This window comes from Silurus aristotelis (genome assembly GCF_946808225.1).
Source record: "Silurus aristotelis genome assembly, chromosome: 7".
NCBI lineage: Eukaryota > Metazoa > Chordata > Actinopteri > Siluriformes > Siluridae > Silurus > Silurus aristotelis.
This window is the reverse complement of record NC_139580.1, coordinates 8,300,308-8,321,507: the sequence shown is the minus strand read 5'-3', so window position 1 is coordinate 8,321,507 and position 21,200 is coordinate 8,300,308. Positions and strand designations below refer to the sequence as shown.

Below are 21,200 nucleotides of genomic sequence, written 5' to 3'. Positions count from 1 at the left end.
AACAGAACTATATGAAACATCCAAAAATTTTCAACAGATGGCAAAATATATTACCCACATATTTCATATTTAAATCACATACTAATAATGATAAAACATTTTTAACGTAAAAAAAAAAAACTTTTTAACGTAATATTTTCTTAATATTTTGGCCCTACAAATATGATAAATGAGCTGATCTGTAGAGCATCACTTTCCTGAAGATGCTGAGATCAGATTTATGCTCAGTGCTTCTGTTACACATAAATATCAGAGATTCAGTTAGGAAGATAGTTTGAAGAAGTATTTTTCCTGTAAAATGGTCTAAAAAAAGAAATGGTGGATGGATTTTACAACCCATTGATCTGCAAAACCTCATTCTGCTCACATGTGCACAAACAAGTGCAAATTTCTGCACTTTATTTAAATCAACTCCAACAGCTTCTGCTATGTCTGATCCGATCCCAGTATTCCTTATATTCTATTTTTCTATTTGCTCTATGTTTCCCTATCTCTCTGTACAAAAATACGTGTGTAAATAAATTATAATTGTATTCTGCAAATTATATTTTTATTCATATGTTTATGTCACTGTGTACAGTATACTGTCTGTGTAATAGTTGTAATAGCGAACTTGTACCACATGGGGAACTGCATCCTTCAAATCCTTTTTATTGAGCCAAACTCATTCGGCTCAGCTCACCAATACGAACCGACTCTTTCGGCTCCCAAACGCCTCAACGTGTTTTTTTTTATGTATCCTGACAAGTTATTACGTGTTTTAAAATAAATAATCAATTATGTCAAAAAGGGAAACCAATTACCCCTTGAGATTTATTTTACAAGTATTTATTTTACAACTATTTACAAGTTAAGGTATTGGACTTTGGACCAAAAGCCCATGAGTTTGAATCCCAGCACCACCAAACTAAGCTGCATCTGCTGGGCCCTTGTGCAAGGCCCTTAACCCGTAACTGCTCAGTTGTAGCTGTAAGTTGCTTTGGATAAAGGTGTCTGCCAAATGCCTTGAATGTATCAGTGACATGTGATTAGGTCATGTGACAAGCAGGGGCTGATGGAAGCTGTAGATCCTGTGGCGCTATGCGTAATTCTGGCAATATCCACACTTGCTTTTGTAAAAATGCTTAATTATAGGCGTTAATTTTACTAGTTATTAAGGTTAAGATGAAACTAATTGTTCTGAAGGTTTGAGTTGTGATTGGTGTGTTCCCCCAGTTCCAACTGAGTCTTTTCTCTCTTTGGAAGGTCTCTTCAATGTTATTGCACATTTGCATGTTTATGTTCGACCCCTATTCTGTTATCCTAGTTTCCTAGATTGGTATGTGATTTTTGAACATCCCATTCCACACTGAGTTCCCATTTACCTCCACTCTTCTGGGGAAATGTTAGTGAAAAAAGTGTTAGTAAAGTCAGGTAATGATGTAGGTGAGGTGAGGAGGTCTGGGATGCAGTCAGCGTTCACATTCAGCCCGAAGGTGTTCAGTAGGGTCGAGGTCAGAGCTCTATAGCAGGAGATCTTCTTTCTAACCCATGTGATACATATCTGTATGGAGCTGAATTTGTGTACAAAGTTTTGTATGATTTTTAGGAATAGTATTTTCTTTGTTTCAGCATTGTTCTGATCTGGAGAGTCAACTTTGGGGACAAACTGCTGTTTGTCTTATTTTTTCTCTTTTTGCACTATTCGTTTTGGTCAGTGTTGTTCTTGGTTTGGTTTAACTGAATTGTCAGACTAAACTGTATGTCTCTCAGGTGAAGCGTTCCGAGAGGAAGGCTATGCATCTGGGTGAACGGAGCACTTTGTGAGTTGGAGCACTGTGGTGTTGGCACTTTTTCCCTAGTGTTTGCTGTGCACACATGTGAAAGCGCATTGTTCGTGTAGGGAGTGTGCTACCCCCTAGAGTGAGCCTTAGCCTTGCATTTGGTTGTTATAGACCCTCTTTTTATGATACTTTCATGAACATGTATTTTCCTGTATATAAAGTCATGACCAAAGTGTATATGTAGCTATTTAAAAAAATGTCAAAATTTAGTATTTGTGTGTCAATGATGACATGCCTGTATTGGTTCTGTTTACTGTATAGAATTCTTCGTCTCTGGCTTGTCATTGTGACAAACGTGTGTCCTTATTTTGAATGGTTTCCTGGGCCCTAATAGATGTAGTCGTGCGTTACATCTAATTTGCTAGACTATAAATAACACCCCCTTTATGTTGCATTCTGGCATACAGTAGTTGGGCATAATTTCTAGTTCAGTATATTAAATTACTGACCCCTACAGCGGGATCTCCAAACTAGATGATTGAGATTATTTGATATACTTTACCAAATACCATAAACGCCATGATAATGGACTTTGTTTTTTTTTTCCACAAGACATGGCAAAATGTCTCAACAGAACCCAGGCAACATTTTCTCTCACTATAATGAGTTCCAGATGATTTGTTCAACACACACACTCGCACACACTCCATCTCGCCCATTCTCCCATTCATTGATGTCTGATTTCATAAGATGAGAGACGGCAAAATCCATCTCTATTGCTTGTATTTATTTATATATTTATTCCTCTCTCGCTTCTCACTCTCTTTCTCTCACTCTCAGCAGTAGTAGCTGGTCACCATAGTAACAGCAGATCGCCAGATTTTCCCATGGGATCGTGGGAATTCTTGTTTTACTGAGCCTGACCGCTGCTTGGGTTGCTTTACAATTCCAATTACAGACGTGGGCTCATTTTCACACTATACCTAATCGCCCAGAGCGCACAGCTGCTGAATATTCCAACACGAAAAGGACCTGGACTGCGTTTCTGTTGGAAAGTTCACACGCCAAGATGGCAGAACAGTCGTTAACAAAACAAAATTTCCACTGGTTCAAGATGAACCAGGATGAAGTTCAAGATGAAGGTCAATTTTCTTTTCACTTAAACAAGGAGACCCAAAGTTGCAGCATGATTATACCCCTGTGCACAAAGACAGCTCAATGACAATATGCTTTACATGAAGTCTAGTTGATCTTGAGTGGCCTGCTATAGAGCTCTGACCATAACTTTACACAAAACCTTTGGAAAGAATTGGAACACTGACTGCACCCCATGCCTTCTCACCTACAGTGCATCAGTTCCTCATTTTGAAATCATATGAATTTTAATGGCCCAATGTCCAACTTTTTATTCACTCACTAACAAGACTCATTTTTCACTCACTGTCCACTTTTTTTTTCTCCTCCTGAATGCTAGCTTGCACTCTGATTGGTTAGGATCAAGAAAAGCACTTGATGTCAGTCAGTAGTCTTTTCTTTTATAGAGTTTGATGTTACAGAAAAGGCTTGCAGCACCACTTTTTACAAGATTACCAATAAAATGTGTGCTAGCAGCTAAAAAAAAAGCATCCCTAGGCTTTATATAGGCACTGAAAGTAATCCCTTATAATCACATGCATAAACAACAATAGAGCTGGATGTGCTGTATTTATGTGAACTGTTTTCTGTCTTTATAGACCAAAGATGCAAAAATCTTTTTGTATTTCCAGCTGTTTTTTTCACATGATGGTTTTAAATGTGTTTATTTTTACATAACGCTTTCTTTCAGACATGCTTAAAATGTACCTTTTGGGGGAAAATAAAAAATAAAAGAGGGACAAAAAAAGGTCTTTTGGAAAGAGCCAACTACATTCTGGAGACCACTTCTTACACACACACACACACACACACACACACACACACACACACACACACACACACACACACACACAGTTACCTGTAGAAGTAGGAGCAGCCACGGACCGTGTTGTGGCTGAAATACTCCTGCGACTTCTCATTGCCAAAGTCCTCTAGTGGATCTGACCACAGAAGATCACACATGGGCCCAAATGCTGGAGGCTCTTTAAACCGGTCCAGCTGGAGAGGGCGCAGAAACAATGAAAATAGAGAGACACATAGAGAAAGAGGTAAATAAACACTAAAGCAAAATATCACTGCGACCACATACACACCTGTATTTTGAGGATTAACAGTAAATACACACATAAAGAAAATGATTCACGCTTTATAAATTCGGGGTTAACAACTTCCGTCATTTCATAGTATTCAATTCCTATTATAAATTAATCAGTATCTATATATGTCTCTCTCTCTCTCTCTCTCTCTCTCTCTCTCTCTCTCTCTCTGTGTGTGTGTGTGTGTGTGTGTGTATATATATATATATATATATATATATGTTTGTTTTGTGCAAAAGATGGTTTGCATATGACATCTGAAGTCCCACACTTTTTTTGTTTCCGTCATCTCATTGAAATTTTGATTTCTGATTGATCCTTACAAGAAAACACTTGCACAAGAACCTGGAGGGCATTGTGTTGATTTGTGATGTTTTGTGAGAGGTTTTGGTTTCACATGAGACTTAGCGAGGCGGATGTATTTGCTAAAATGTGTCTCAGACCTGCAGGTGCGGTTTGTATAATCACTTTTAATTAATAAAGTCCATTTACATCAGCAATTTTTAGATGGTTTTGCTACGATAGACATCTTTTGCACAAGGCCATTGGTTTTTGAGGTTTATTTTCTTAGATACTTTGTATTACATATTTTAGTAACATTGGGTAAATAACTAAACAAAGAAAAAATAAACAAATAAATAATGACTAAATGGCATTTAATGCAGCCTTTGTGTATGCACGCGAGGTAAAAATCTGATTATGACGCAATGCAGGTATGAGACACCACAGAACAAACTGGCCAGAATGATTTATTAATTTAGGACATAAAGGTCATTTTCCTCTTTGCAAGAAATGTTTATTCAGAGACTTAATCCATCTGCATATTCGTGTGTGTGTGTTTGTGTGTGTTTGTGTGTGTGTTTGTGTGTGTGTGTGTGTGTGTGTGTGTGTGTGTGTGTGTGTGTGTGTGTGTGTGTGTTTGTGTGTGTGTGTGTGTGAGAGCACCTTCTTGATATCATCTAACGTGTGGATCTCAGGCGAGAGGCCACCGTGCACGCACAGAAACTGCTGATTCATCAGAGCGGCCAACGGCAGACAGTCGAACGCATCCATACACGCATCGTACACCTGCTCGGAGTACTTAATTTTACCTTTAGGAGGATTAAACAAGAGAGAGAGGGGAATAAAAGAAGAGGAATATCAAGAAAAACGGGAACAGCTTTCAGATAGATAAAAAACACACACAAACACGCTGGCATGTTCCGAAGCTGTGTTTTTCTCTGCGACTCATTTGTACGCAGAGATCCTGCATGAATTTACACTTTCACAGAACACTGTCAATCGTGTGAGAGAGAGAGAGAGAGAGTGAGAGAGAGAGAGAGACAGAGTGTCTGAGAGACAATCTGTACTGTGTCAACTTCGCCATACCAGTGCCACCCCATCTGTTCAGTCATACCACTGCATCACTCAGCACACACACACACACACACACACACACACACACACACACACACACACACACACACACACACACACACACACACACACACAATCTCTCTCTCTCTCTCTCTCTCTCTCTCTCTCTCTCTCATCTTGTTTTTTATACACACTCAAGTCCCAGCAGGTGATCATATATATATATATATATATATATATATATATATATATATATATATATATATATATATATATATATATATATCTGCATATCTGTCACTGCAGCAGTTTAACCACTAAAACATCCAGAACACACAAACTGTGAGTAGTATTACATCATAAAACACAAGAACCAATCAGGGTAGAGTATGCAAATAAAAACCATGAAGCCGTTTGCTGCTCACATATTTGCTGAACCTGGTTTTGTTCATTAGATTCTCTACCTTCATTTATAGAATCCTCAACATCTAACAATGTATTACTCAGCACAGGAAAAGCTTACGACATTGAAGTAGGTTAGGGAGGTGTAGTGTAAGACTAATCGTCTCGTTATATAAGAAAATGGAGGTCTATTTAACTGAGGGCAGCCCTTTTCAGGCCAAGAGTGTGTGTGCGTGTGTGTGTGCGTGTGTGTGTGCGTGTGTGTGTGTGTGCGTGTGTGTGTGTGTGTGTGTGTGTGTGTGTGTGTGTGTGTGTGTGTGTGTGTGTGTTCGTTCTCACACTTGACAGATGGAAAAGGAGGGCGCCCACTCTTTACTGTCCCATCAGGGAAATCACACTCGCTGACTCCCTGGACCAATCATTAACGAGCAAGTTAATTTGCTGCTAATGCTTTCGCTCTTTCTGTGTCTCATTTCAAAAAGACTGATCTAGAATGCATCTAAGAGAAAACATAAAGCTCAAGGAGAAGGTGATAGAAAGAAAGGTCCTGAAGAAATATTAAGGCGTGGAGGAGAAGGGAGCACTGAGCAATAAAAGAGAAGTAAATGAGAGTAAATGAGATGAATGTAAGTGTCCATTACTTAACAAATCCGAAAACACAACGACAATTCAGACAAACCGGAAAAGGTAGGTATAGTTTGTGAATGCAACACTTACCGTTCATTGGACAAGACACCTGTCATTCGGTGTTTTCGGATTTGTTATTTTGTTTTTGCATTCGTTACTTTGTTTTCACATTCGTTATTTTGTTTGCGGATTCGTTAGTGTTTTCTGATTTGTTAATTCGTTTTGCACTTCTCGGCCACCATAGCATACAGACTAAAACCAGATTGGTTGCAGATCAACAGAATTGGATGGATTGGATAGATGGATGGATGGATGGATGGATGGATGGATGGATGGATGGATGGATGGATGGATGGATGGATGGATGGATGGATGAATAGGCTGGTCAACATAATAGAATGAATGGATGGACAGAAGGCCAAATAAATAGCTTTGCTACATGGACTAAAAAGACAGTGGTGGATGGATAGAGGGATGGATGGATGGATAGATGAATAGGCTGGTCAACAGAATATAATGAATGGATGGACAGAAGGCCAAATAAATAGCATTGCTATATGGACTAAAAAGACAGTGATGGATGGATGGATGGAAGGATGGATGGATGGATGGATGAATAGGCTGGTCAACAGAATAGAATGAATGGATGGACAGAAGGCCAAATAAATAGCTTTGCTATATGGACTAAGGAGACAGTGGTGGATGGATGGATGGATGGATGGATGGATGGATGCGTGTGGATGGATTTGGTGTATAGAAAACCTAAATGGATACATGAATGGATTGATATATACAGTATAGACAAAGAACACAGTGGTGCACAAATGGTTGGATGAATGGACAGATGGACAAATGAACATACAGACAGATGGATGAATAGATACATACAAAATCTTACAAAAGTGAGTACACCCCTTATATTTCAGCAACCATTTTAGTATATATTAATATACTGTATATATTTAGTATAAATTTTCTGAACTCTGAAAATAACTACAGCCATTATTGTCTAAATAGCTGCCAACAAAAGTGAGTACACCCTAAGTGATAACAGCAGTATATCATTTACCCATGCAAAGCCACACGTCCTATTCATTGTGTTCAATTTTTTGTTTGCTTGACAGAACCATACAAATTTGTGTATCTCGTATTAAAGCAGTTATAATTTGTTGTTTTGAGTACAATTCTCTCATACTGAACATTGGATGTTCAACATGGCACCTCATAGCAAAGTCTCTGTGAGGATTTGAGAATTAGAATTGTTGCTCTCCACAAATATGGCCGAGGCTATAAGAAGATCGGTGACACCCTGAAACTGAGTTACAGTACAGTGGCCAGGGTCATACAAAGGTTTTCCAAGACAGGTTCCACTCGGAACAGCCCTCGCAAGGGCCCATTAAAAATGCTGAGTCCTTGTGCTGTGCGTCAGATGCAGAAGCTGCTTCAAAAAACAGACGCATGAGTGCTGCAGCATTGCTTTAGAGGTCCACTTGTCAGTTCTCAGACCGTACACCGCACACTGCAACAAGTCTGTTTGCATTTCTGCCGTCCCAGAAGGAAGCCTCTTCTGAAGCTGCCTTACAAGAAACCCTGCAGACAGTTTAATGTAGACAACATGTCCAAGAGCATGAATTACTGGAACAGTGTCCTGTGGTTTGATGAGACTAAGATAAACTTGTTTGGCTCAGATGGTGTCCAGCATGTGTGGCTGGACTCTCGTGAGGAGAACCAAAAATATTGTGTTTTGCCTACAGTCAAGCATGGTGGTGGTAGCATCATGGTCTTGGGCTGCATGAGTACTGCTGGTAGTGGGGAGCAGAGGTGCATTGAGGTAAAACATGGATTCCAACATGTACTGTGAGATTCTGAAGCAGAACATGATGCCCTTCCTTCAGAGACTGACCTGAACGGCAGTTTCCCAACATAATAACAACCCCAAAACGGAACCTTCTTAAACGGAAGGTGGAGAAGTGCCAAGTGTCTAACATCCAGCAGCTCCGTGATGTCATTATAGAGGAGTGGAACAGGATCCCAGCAACAACCTGTGCAGCTCTGGTGATTCCATGCCCAGAAGGATTAAAGCAGCACTACATAACAATGAGGCTCACACAAAATATCAACACTTTCAGTTATTTAGACAATAATTGCTGTATGTTGAGTTATTTTTAGAGGGCAGTAAATCTGTGCTGCTATACAAACTGCACATTGACTCTAAAATATATCAAAGTTTAATTTCTATAGTATTAAATACTAAATACTAGATACTAAAATGGTTGCTGAAATGTGAGGGGTGCACTTAGTTTTGTGAGTGACAAATGGATGGATATGTATGACTTATGACTGGATGTATGGACAGACTTGTAAAGTAAGATGTAAGATGGATGAATGGATGGCTGGATTGATAAACTGATTATTAAATGTTTTTTTCTTTAGTGTAATGCTGTAAATAAACTAAACAAGGAAATAATGGTCTGAAAGGGAAATGATGCATTGTGGGAAAACAGGAGGTGGATAAAGGTCTGGCTTAATGTATGACCAAAAAAAAACAAAGTAATAAATCTAATTGACAAAAAAGAAGAATTTTGTTTATACTTACATTCCTGTTTGAATGTGAAATATTCAGTCAAATGTCTACATTCATGGTTTCCCCGTAGCAGAAATAACGTCTTTGGGTAGAGGATTTTCAGTGACCAGAGATACAAAACACACTAAGAGAGTGTGTGTGTGTGTGTGTGAGAGAGAAAGAAAGAGAGAGAGAGAGAGAGAGAGAGAGAGAGAGAGAGAGAGAGAGAGAGAGAGAGAGAGAGAGAGAGAGAGAGAGAGATCACAAAAATATATACAGGTAAACAGCTTGTTTCATTTAATCTTTATATTGTTTTATGCATTTATCTTATTTGATATATTCGTTTAAATAAAAAATACTATAATTGATGAAAGAACTTAAAATAATAATAATTAAAAAAAAGACGTAAGTGCAATCACTATAAACACTGATTAGTAGCAGTTAGCTAAAACAGATTTTAACATCTAATCTATGGTCTATTACGTCAAATATATTATAATCAAACGTCATTTTCCAGTATGGTTTAAAAATTAAGTTCAATCCATCTTAAAAATACCTTTTAAATCTTATATTTATCAAATATACTTTTTTTTATTTAGTAATTTATTTATTTTATTTTTTGTAAGTATTTGCGCTAGTAGTTTTTGTTGTATTAACAGTCTTATAATAATAATAATAATAATAATAATAATAATAATAATAATAATAATAATAATAATAATAATAATAATAAGTAGATGTAATGTTATTTTTATTATTATTATAGTCCACATAATATAATTCATGATTATGATCATTATTATAATTATATCATTTATCATTTATCATTTATATCATATATCAATTATGTATCAGATTTCTAAACAATTTCTTAATAAGTTCTAAACAGTTCTAAACAATTGTAATGCAAAAAAAAAAAAAAGAATTACTCACATCAAAAGTATTATTTACACAATTTTCTCCCTTAAAATACTCAATAGAAATATCTAGAGTCTGATGGATTTAGTAAAATAATAATGATTAAAAAATGCGTAGTCTTTATATGTCTTAAGCAAAAATGAATACAAAAATTAATAAAATGTTCAAATTTTTTTGCCATTGAAACAAAGAAAAAAATGCCATCAACTCTACTGCTACCTATAGAACATGGATCAGAACAGAGATCTAACCTGGGTACTACAAACACATAGTTCTATGGGTACTAGGTAGGGTACTAGATGTGTAAAAGAAAGCTCTAGGTCACTAACCTCGATGCTGAAGTAACCTCGGTCCACGTAGTCCCCTAGAAAGAGGTACCGCGTTGTAGCAGGAGACCCTCCGACCTCGAATAGCTTCATCAGGTCAAAGAACTGTCCGTGAATATCTCCACACACTGCAGTTCACACAAGCACATCACCACTGCATACATTTCAGTGTCAGGAAACAAACCTGGTTCATTCTCAAATTTACTTACTACTTCATCAATGCATCGAAATGTCCATTCATCTCCATCTACACCAAAAACAATCTCCACAACCACAGTAGCAAGTTATGATTAATATTAAAGCTCTGTAAGGTTCATGGGTCAAGCTGAGAGAGAAACCAATTGCTCCTTTCTCTGTTCTGATTGGTCAGTCCGAATCTGACAGGAGTTTGCATTGTTAGACTTCTCATTTCAACATTTATTTTCTTTCAAGGTGTAAAATGATACTGTAGACATTTATGTAACATTTATGGAAGGAGTCTCCAGTGTCAGTGCTTTGGAATTATCTAAGTTAAACCTGCAGCTTTGAGTCTGTATTCTCTTATTGACATCCTAGGCACACAATTAATAACAGGGACTAGTCGATTTTTGAAGACAACTTTGAAGACAATTTCATAGATAAAACTTTTTTTAAAAGTCATTCGAAAATTGCTGTAATATAAGACGAACACGTGCATTAAAACATGGTGTTTTAAGAAACGTCAGGGTTGTAATATTAACTCTGCTTTCTCACGCCAGCACCACACCATGCCGTCGATCATTTTCCTATAATAGAATGCCCCCGGGTGTTTTATTCCTTACTTAGTGCATACTGCTTTCGAACAGTTAACAATGAATTATTGATCATTTCCACTTTTAAATATGGTTTGACCTCATCTTAATTCAGGGCTCCTGCATAAAAGTGTGTATGTGTGAACTTGGTGATTAGTCTTGTATAAAAAGCTGTCCCTGAGTACACACTAAACTGGCTATTTGCTTTGCCCATCTGGGAAAATTCCTAAACTTTCTAAATAAAATATATGGCTAAAAGTATTGGAACTCAAGGGCTTTAATATGTGATTCTTCTTCAAACTGTTCCCACAATGTTGGGGGCACACAAGTGACTGCACCCCAGGACTCCTCAACTCACCTATATGAGTACCTTCTTCTTCTTCTTCTTCTTTCGGCTGCTCCCATGGGGGGTCGCCACAGCAGATCATCTGTCCTCTACATCTGCCTCTTTTAAACCAACTACCTGCATGTCTTCCCTCACCACATCCATAAACCTCCTCCTTGGCCTTCCTCTTTTCCTCCTTCCTGGCGGCTCCATCCTCAGCATTCTCCTAACGATATACCCCATGTCCCTCCTCTGCACATGTCCAAACCATCTCAATCTCACCTCGATCACCTTGTCTCCAAAACGTACCTATATCAGTACCTGACTTTACTAAAACCATTCATGGTGAATAAGCACAAATTTCCACAAACTCACTCAATCTTTTTACAAGACTGGAGGTTATTATAACAGAAAATGGAGACTAAATCTGGAATGGGATGTTAAAACAGGGTATACCAATATTATTCTCAGGTGTCCACCAACTTTTGTCCATATAATGTAGAACTTTATTCAAGAAAGCTTTTATTACTGGAAAAAAGACCCTTTTTCTTTTCCCGACTTACCCGAGGCCTAAACCCTGACTCTCTACGCATAACATTTTACAACAACGACAAAAACACTTATCCAGACAAACTTTATCTTCGTTATCTAAATCTAAGATCTCGCCTAAAAGTATTTCAAATTGTTTAGAACATAAACAGCATAATACAATAGGAATGTAATCAGCAAAGCGGCAGCATTTTATCACCACAGCAAGTGTTTTATTTCTCTCACACCACAGCAATTTGCCACATTTTAAACCTCTTTTTGTTCTTATTTTCTGGAAATTAATAAACCAAAACAACTTTGTCATGTTGTAGAAGCAGTAAAAAAAGTGCTGTTACAAAGTGCTGAAACTGGAGGCACCTTCTATGTTAAATATCTCTTTACAGAAAGCTTAGTTATATTAATGATCAGGTTTTTTCATTCTGTCCAGTCACTGAGATTAGACCAGTGTAGAAAGTAGTACATTTTAGCCTGTAGTTAATTACACTATTATTTAAGCACACCCATTGCATTATAGGAACACACACACACATACACACAGTCTGAAAGGAAGCCTTGTTCAAATGGATTCCCTACCACATAACATAGTGTTTAGGACTTATATGTTTGACTCTCTGACCTGTAACGGGAGCCTCGATGTCCAGCATTGTTTTCTCCTGTCGCAGGATGGACGCTCCCTCGTTGATAATGCGCAGGGCGACAGGTTCCTCGACACGGCCCTCTTTGGTGAGGTGAGCTTTCAGCAGGTCCACTCGCGGCTTTCCCTCGCAGTCAAACACCTCCCGCATACTCAATCTGTGGCTCAGCGGGAACGGGACCGCTACAACAAGGGTGAAATAAAGAGAAAAAGTATGAGAGAGCAAGAGGGAAAAAAAGAGGGTGAAAAACAATTCAATTGGTCTTTTGGCATCAATGGCTTTTACTAATAATAAACTAATAATAAAAATGTAAAAAAAAATCAACCCAACTTCTCATAATTAAAAGTGCAATCTGTGATTTTAAGATTCTTTCTGATGCCTGATATATAATCACAATATTCATATTCTACAACCAGGATCAGGGTCTTCTGTTCCTTCTGTTCTGTTCTGTTCAGGCTTATGCTGTGTTTTTTTCTGGCAAAGAAAAATTACTAAAACAAAGAAAGATGATCCTTAAACAGCTTATACAGCACTATACTACATTTATGGCATTTTGGCAGACACCCTTATACAGAGTGACTTTCAATTATCTCATTTATACAACTGAGCAGACATGGGGTTAAGGGTCTTGCTCAGGGGCCCAAGTTACCAGCGACAACTTGGTGTGGCTCACTCACGTCTCACGACTTTCGGAACCAAAGTCGAATGCCTTAACCACTAAGCTACCACCTTCACCAATACTGTACAGGAGTGTAGGTTCACTGGATAAGCTTAGGACTGCTTTCGTTTCGTGCCTCACAGACGGCAGATGGCACTAAATATTACAAATAACCTCTTTAAAAGCAGAGAATGAAATGTGAAATACAGAAAACAAGTACATATGAGAATGTGTAAAATATATATAGGTTGAAATAATTGCATGATGTTTTGCTCACTATTTGGCCATATTTTACTAATTATTCATTCATTCATTTTCTCCCGCTTATCCGTAATTCGGGTCGCGGGGGCAGCAGTCTAAGCAGGCCCCCCCCCGCCTTCGACTGCTGCCCAATCCTCACAGCACCGTCCCTTACGGTCCCTCCTGCAGGTGGTGAGCCCATGGGAAGGCGGCCCCACGTCACTCCGACGTCACGGACCTTGATATTTCCCTCGTAAGGGACCCCCTGAGCATAGAGGGTTAAGGGCCTTTGCTCAAGGGCCCAAGAGTGGCAGCTTGGCGATACCGAGTCTTGAACCCCAGACCTTCCGATCGGCAACCCAGCGCCTTAACCGCTGGAGCCACCACTTCCCTATTTTACTAATTACAAAAATATATTTGAACTAAGAATCAGAATCAGAATACTTTATTGATCCCATAGGGACATTGTTTAAACTAGTATTGAACGAGTTTGATGGTAGTATAGCAGAATAGTGTAGATGTTCTCACAAACACACCACAAACTCACTTTTAGCAATTCTATCAAGCTTTACAGGACATTTCTATTGAGTAACATGGTATTTAATTCTAAACAGTACTTTGGTTATAAACAATGCTCGCTTTTTAGTAGTAAAGTCAACCCCCGATCATTCGTGGTTCGGAACTCGCGGGTTAGGAAAATTCACAGGTTTTCATTTGAAAACTAACAGCAAGTTTCGAATTATCTTAAATATTCCTGTGGGAATCCGCAGCGGGACCGATTGTTCAGGAACGTTAGGAAAAACATTTTAAACTTTTCACTAACAAATTGCATAATTTTTCAAAAACACATTATTGTATTAAAGTGACATAATGTCTAGATGAATTCACTAATGGGGGTGCATCCAAAATTCACAGATTTTCAGAACTCGCAAACTTAGAACGTAACACCGGGGAGTCACGAGGGACCACTGTACTGACTAGTGATCCTGATTATAAAAGCAGTATAATTTCCCCATTTTTAATAATTCACCTGATCCACAACAACACAACAACACATTGTTATGGTGAAGGTGCCATATCTGAGTTTTAACTTCCAACAAATGTCATATTTTACCTGTTATAGAATCAAGTGCTTAGTGATGTAGAAAAATTGATTTAGTCAAATTATGGAATTGCGATGCCATAGAAAAGGTGGTAAGCAGGAAAATCAAACTGTGACAGGTGTTATCCAGGGCAACAGCAGCCTAAGGCTAGTATGACTTAGCTATACACATAGAAACACACACACACACACCTCAGATATATCAGTCCAACAACTGGCATGTCTTCTGGAGGTTTCTAATAAATCCTTTCTAAGAAAAGGAAAACAACCTGGGATAATGCCCAGGTCATCCTGTAAAGAGGTTATATACTTGTTTTACTAGCAATTAGCTTTATTACATTATGCAGGATATAATTCTTTTGGCAAATTAACTGTAACTCTTGAGCAAGCAAACAACACATACTAAAAAAGTTATTTTATATGGTCTTATCCATAAAAAAGAAAATAGATAAGAGTATCTGTCAAATGCCATAAATGTAAATGTATTGTATCCTGTAGGTTTTTCATGCTGAATTAATGTTACCGCAAAAAAAAAAAAAAAATTATATATATATATATATATATATACACACACATTAAAATATACACAACTTAAAATATTTTCTAATTTTATCCTTAATTGAATAACGCTTATGTATAAACAATGTTTTTCAATGCTAGGTTGACAAATAGAGGCAAGCTACTCAATTTCTGCTGATGATCTGTCCATTTCTGGGTTATATTTAGGGTGTTAAACACCAATGAACCATGTTTGGGTATTTTGATCTGCCCTAATGCAAATTGTAAAATTTTGCTATTCCAGGTTTACCACAGCAAAAAATCTAACAATGATATTTACATTTACAGCACTTTGTGGACACTCTTATGCAAAGCAACTTACACTATGTGGACAAAAGTAGATTTGTATGTGCTTTTTGAACATCTTATTCAACATTTAGTCTTCATTTCCTGATATAATAACTTTTCTAATTCATCCCAAAAGGAATTCAATAGGGGTTGAGGTCAGAGTTCTAAAGCAGGCCACTGAAGATATTCCACTCTAACCCATGTAAAACCAGATATTAACCAGATGAGATGGCTTTGTGCACATTCTGTCCTCCTGGAGCAGGTTTGGGTCTCAGAGGAAGTGATGGGAAGATTTTATGCTACAACATTCAAAGACGTCTCATACAGTTGTGAGCCTTTAATGCTGAGGTAAACGTCATGTGTCCCAATTATGTATTTTGTCAAAATACATATAATGTATCCTTATTTATATTGGTATCTACATTGATGACACTGGTCTTGAAAGTTTTTGGTGTAATATTGGAGAAAAAAGTGGTATCGCTAATCCCTATGTGCATTCAATATTCTATTTCTATTGTAAGTTCTATTTTATTTTATTTTTATTTCAGTTATACTTTTTTGTATTTCATCACTCTTATTTGGTTCTTATACATTTATTTCTTTATTTCACTCAGATTGATATTCACCATCATTGTTGTTTTTAATGAGTAACATTTCAATAATTAAATCATCATCATAATTCCCCAACAATTATGGAAATTCCGGTTTTCAGTGAGGTAAAGTATCGTCAAACAGATGGAAGTGACGCTGTCACCTACACCGGACATGTTTTGAAGTGTCTCAAGGCAAAGAGTAGCTCACTACTTGTCCTAGTGTGTGTTTGTACCCTTTCCCCGAACCCTTTATCACACAATATGTAAGCTAATATAACCTTGTGGAAAGCGAAGTGAAAACATGTGGAGGTTAAAAGACTTTTAATACTCCAGTCTATTAATCTTTTCATATCCTATGCACCTCATTTTGTATTCACACTACACAAAATCCTTTACACAAAATCCTTTAACAGTGGGGACACACACACACACACACACACACACACACACACACACAAACACACACACTGAGCTGTCAGAGCCAGTGGTGAAGCACAGGCTGCTACTAATTTCAGCATAAGCGTTGAACCAAGACTAAATATATGACAGAAGAAAAGTGTGTGATGGCTCTATTTGTGTCTAATACTGCAGAATATTATAGTATACTGTAAAAATGATGTCGTTGTAGAGAGATCGTGGGAAGTGGGCCATCTGTGGATGCGTGTGAGTGAGATGAGGATCAATAAGTGAGACTGAAGCACAGAAAGAGAGAGAGAGAGAGAGAGAGAGAGAGAGAGAGAGAGAGAGAGAGAGAGAGAGAGAGAGAGAGAGCTTGTGCATTAGTGGGATCTGCTGCCAAATGAAGGCAGAGAAAATGGTCGTATAGTCTATTATCTGATTGTGTGTGTGTGTGTGTGTGTGTGTGTGTGTGTGTGTGTGTGTGTGTGTGTGTGTGTGTGTGTGTGTGTGTGTGTGTGCATCTTTATTTAGCAATACGGCTGCATTACTGAAGTGCAGTATACAGCAGAGGGCTCTTACATAACAGCATCTCCTTGAGAGGTTGCACACATAGGCAGTTACACACACACACACACACACACACACACACACACACACACACAGAACGCCAAGTAAACCACTGCCGCACGTGCACACAAGCACGCACACATATGCAGCTGTTTTATTGCACCATTGCACACACACACACACACACACACACACACACAATATCCAATAAGCATTTTCCACATATGTTTACAGGCAACTTACAGCACTGGATTCAGTGCATGGTTATTTTTCATAATAAAAAAACAAAAATGAGAAAGCATTTATAATTTAAAGAAATAATTAATTCCTGTGCCATTTTTTCTAGGAGATGGTGTCTTCCCTTATGCTGCCTGGGAGATTTTGCTACACGTTCTCAACTCCCCAACTCGTCACATAAGGACATGTTCGTCAGGAATCCCTTGGCAGATCCCTTGGCAACGTGCAGGGTTACGGTTAGTGAGAACGGGTTAGGGTTAATGAGAACGGGGTTAGGGTTAATGAGAACAGGGTTAGGGTTAGTGAGAACATGGTTAGGTTTAGTAAGAACGGGTTAGGGTTAGTAAGAACGGGTTTAGGTTAGTGAGAACAGGGTTAGGGTTAGTAAGAACAGGGTTAGGGATCAGGGTTAGGGTTTGTAAGAACAGGTTTTGGGTTAGTAAGAACGGGTTAGGGTTTTTAAGAACAGGGTTAGGGTTAGTAAGAACAGGGTTAGGGTTAATGAGAACGGGTTAGGGCTAGTGAGAACAGGGTTAGGGTTAGTAAGAACGGGGTTAGGGTTAATGAGAACGGGTTAGGGTTAGTGAGAACAGGGTTAGGGTTAGTAAGAACGGGTTAGGGTTAATGAGAACGGGTTAGGGTTAGTGAGAACAGGGTTAGGGTTTGTAAGAACGGGGTTAGGGAACAGGGTTAGGGTTTTTAAGAACAGGGTTAGGGTTAGTGAGAACAGGTTGGGGTTAGTAAGAACAGGGTTAGGGTTAGTAAGAACAGGGTTAGGGTTAATGAGAACGGGTTAGGGTTAGTGAGAACAGGGTTAGGGTTAGTGTTAATGAGAACAGGGTTAGGGTTAGTGAGAACAGGGTTAGGGTTAGTGAGAACAGGGTTAGGGTTAGTAAAAACAGGATTAGGGTTAATGAGAACAGGTTAGGGTTAGTGAGAACAGGTTAGGGTTAGTGAGAACAGGGTTAGGGTTAGGGTTAATGAGAACAGGGTTAGGGTTAGTGAGAACAGGGTTAGGGTTAGTGAGAACAGGGTTAGGGTTAGTAAAAACAGGGTTAGGGTTAGTGAGAACAGGGTTAGGGTTAATGAGAACAGGGTTAGGGTTAGTGAGAACAGGGTTAGGGATAGGGTTAGTGAGAACGGGTTAGGGTTAGTGAGAACAGGGTTAGGGTTAGTGAGAACGGGTTAGGGTTAGTGAGAACAGGGTTAGGGTTAGTGAGAACTTGTTAGGGTTAGTGAGAACAGGTTAGGGTTAGTGATAACAGGTTGGGGTTAGGGTTAGTGAAAATGGGTTAGGGTTGGGGTTAGTGAGAACAGGTTAGGGTTAGTGAGAACGGGTTGGGGTTAGGGTTAGTGAGAATGGGTTAGGGTTGGGGTTAGTAAGAACTGGTTATGGTTAGGGTTAGTGAGAACGGGTTAGGGTTGGGGTTAGTGAGAACAGGTTAGGGTTAGTGAGAACGGGTTGGGGTTAATAAAAACGGGTTAGGGTTGAGGTTAGTGAGAACGGGTTATGGTTAGTGAGAACGGGTTAGGGTTGGGGTTAGTGAGAGCAGGTTGGGGTTATTGAGAACGGGTTAGGGTTAGTGAGAACAGGGTTAGGGTTAGGGTTAGTGAGAACAGGGTTAGGGTTAGTGAGAACGGGTTAGGGTTAGTGAGAACAGGGTTAGGGTTAGTGAGAACTTGTTAGGGTTAGTGAGAACAGGTTAGGGTTAGTGAGAACAGGTTGGGGTTAGGGTTAGTAAGAACGGGTTAGGGTTAGTGAAAATGGGTTAGGGTTGGGGTTAGTGAGAACAGGTTAGGGTTAGTGAGAACGGGTTGAGGTTAGGGTTAGTGAGAACGGGTTATTGAGAACGGGTTAGGGTTGGGGTTGGTGAGAGCAGGTTTGGGTTAATGAGAACGGGTTAGGGTTAGTGAGAACAGGGTTAGGGTTAGGGAGAACGGGTTAGGGTTAGTGAGAACAGGGTTAGGGTTAGTGAGAACTTGTTAGGGTTAGTGAAAACAGGTTAGGGTTAGTGAGAACAGGTTGGGGTTAGGGTTAGTAAGAACGGGTTAGGGTTAGTGAAAATGGGTTAGGGTTGGGGTTAGTGAGAACAGGTTAGGGTTAGTGAGAACGGGTTGGGGTTAGGGTTAGTGAGAACGGGTTAGGGAGAACAGGTTATGGTTAGGGTTAGTGAGAACGGGTTAGGGTTGGGATTAGTAAAAACAGGTTGGGGTAAGTGAGAACGGGTTGGGGTCAGTGAGAACACGTTGGGGTTAGTGAGAACAGCTTGGGGTTAGTGAGAACACGTTGGGGTTAGTGAGAACGGGGTGGGGTTAGTGAGAACACGTTGGGGTTAGTGAGAACGGGGTGGGGTTAGGGCTAGTTGGGAGTAAGAACGTGTTCCTGAACAATGTTTCACAGATGGCACTTTGATATCAGACAGTGAGTGAATTTTAAAATAAAAAATGAGTTGGAGAGCTGGATAAATAGAACCTCGGTGCAGTCTACTTACCTAACACAGCAAACACTTTCAGCGCTGCAGGCTCTGGTTCAGAGTTCTATAGAAGTCTATGGGAATCCCTGCATGTTAAAAAATAACGCCAAAGGGGAAACCGGTGTATCATAAAGTGACGCCAAGAAATCCTGTCAAACGCGAATATATGTGATGAGTTGGGAGTGAGAATGTGGTTAATTTTGAGGGATGAATCAGTATTTTTAATGTTTCGACCATTTGGTGGTTTCCTAAAGGTATAAAAAAAATACATTCTTCCACAGAACTGTATTCTCTTCTAGTATTAAAAATTTACAAAAATAACATTTTCATTATTAAGTGATTTTATAGTAAGGAGTCAATGTATAATTCAGATGACCACAATTCTGAAACCAAGACTACCAATGCTAGCTGGATGAGGTGGTTTCTGTTAAATGTTTTGGCTGTTCCTTCTTCGGGAAAAGTGGAAGATTTGTAAATAAGACAAGTTTGATGCACTATCTCTACAAAAGTTGGTGGACACCTGACCATAAGATTCGTATGTGCTTTTTGAACATTCCAATCCACATTTAGTTCTCATTTGCTCTTGTATTAACCTCCACTCTTCTGTGTAGATAGCGATTTTGAGATCTAGAAGATAGAGATACTAGATATTGCAGTGTGTTTGTGGAGATTTGTGCTAATTAAGCCACAAGGGTGTAAGTTAAGTCAGGTACTGATGTAGGTTACCGGCCACTCAAGATCTTCCACACTAACCCATATAAATATCTTCATGGAGTTGGCTTTGTGCACAGAGGCATTGTCATGATGGAACAGGTTTTGGTCTGCCCAGCTAAACTAGCTAGCTTGGCTAGTTTAAGTGAAGGGAATATGTAATGCTACTCCAAAGACGTTCTATATATATATATATATATGTCTGTGTGTGTGTGTGCCTCCAAGTCTGTGGTAACAGTTTGAGGAGGAACCACATATGGATGCAAAGGTCAGGAGTATAATGTACAACATATTAATGAATGATAGATGATTGTATTAATTAATGTAATATAATATCTGTATAATTTTGAAGCATTCTGGAGGTTTCACATGTTGAATACTTGCTTTAAATTGATGACTGTATTATAGTTTTTGTTTTTGCTCTGGCTTCATTTCAGAAAAAAATTGCTGCGTTTGCCAAATTCGGCAGAGCCCCTATTTGAGGATGTTTCTTGACACTTAGTTCACACTTTTTCTGTGAAATTCTTAATCTACTAAAAAAAAGAATTCAGTAGTGATGTACCACATGTCAGTGTTGATTAGTGTGTTTGGGCCTTGTGGTCATGATCTTGCCTAGAGCCACAGAAACTCATGTAGCATTATGTGGTTTGATGCCAAATATTCTCTCACAATCTCACTAGTGCCAAAAAACAACAGAAAAAAGGCACAGGTACACAATAGGATCTTGACAAGTTGTCAAATTTGGATGTGTACCAAGCTGTGGGGTAAAAAAGTGACAGAAGCGAGTGAAGAGGTCCAAACAACACCTGTGTGTTCTACATCAGGGCTAGTCTCTACAACAGCATGTTAACTCCTAGGTAGTGCACAAATACTGTATTGGAAAATTGTTTTTCTTTATTAATTTACTT

At 38.8% G+C, this 21,200-nt stretch overlaps 1 protein-coding gene across 4 annotated transcripts in view; it reads right to left on the bottom strand.

Moving 5' to 3' along the window:
• ppp3cb (protein phosphatase 3, catalytic subunit, beta isozyme) overlaps positions 1–21,200 on the bottom strand; it is a 60,049-nt gene that overhangs the window by 18,549 nt on the left and 20,300 nt on the right. For all 4 annotated transcript variants that reach the window (XR_014534449.1, XM_083547112.1, XM_083547110.1 and 1 more), the window contains exons 2-6: positions 12,447–12,647; positions 10,190–10,314; positions 8,976–9,087; positions 4,940–5,085; positions 3,757–3,896 (exon numbers count right to left, since the gene is read on the bottom strand). Coding sequence is in view for 3 of the 4 variants with exons in the window: in XM_083547112.1 (XP_083403238.1) it covers positions 3,757–3,896; positions 4,940–5,085; positions 8,976–9,087; positions 10,190–10,314; positions 12,447–12,647 (724 nt within the window). In the remaining variant the exon portion in view is untranslated. The remainder of the gene's footprint in view (positions 1–3,756; positions 3,897–4,939; positions 5,086–8,975; positions 9,088–10,189; positions 10,315–12,446; positions 12,648–21,200) is intronic.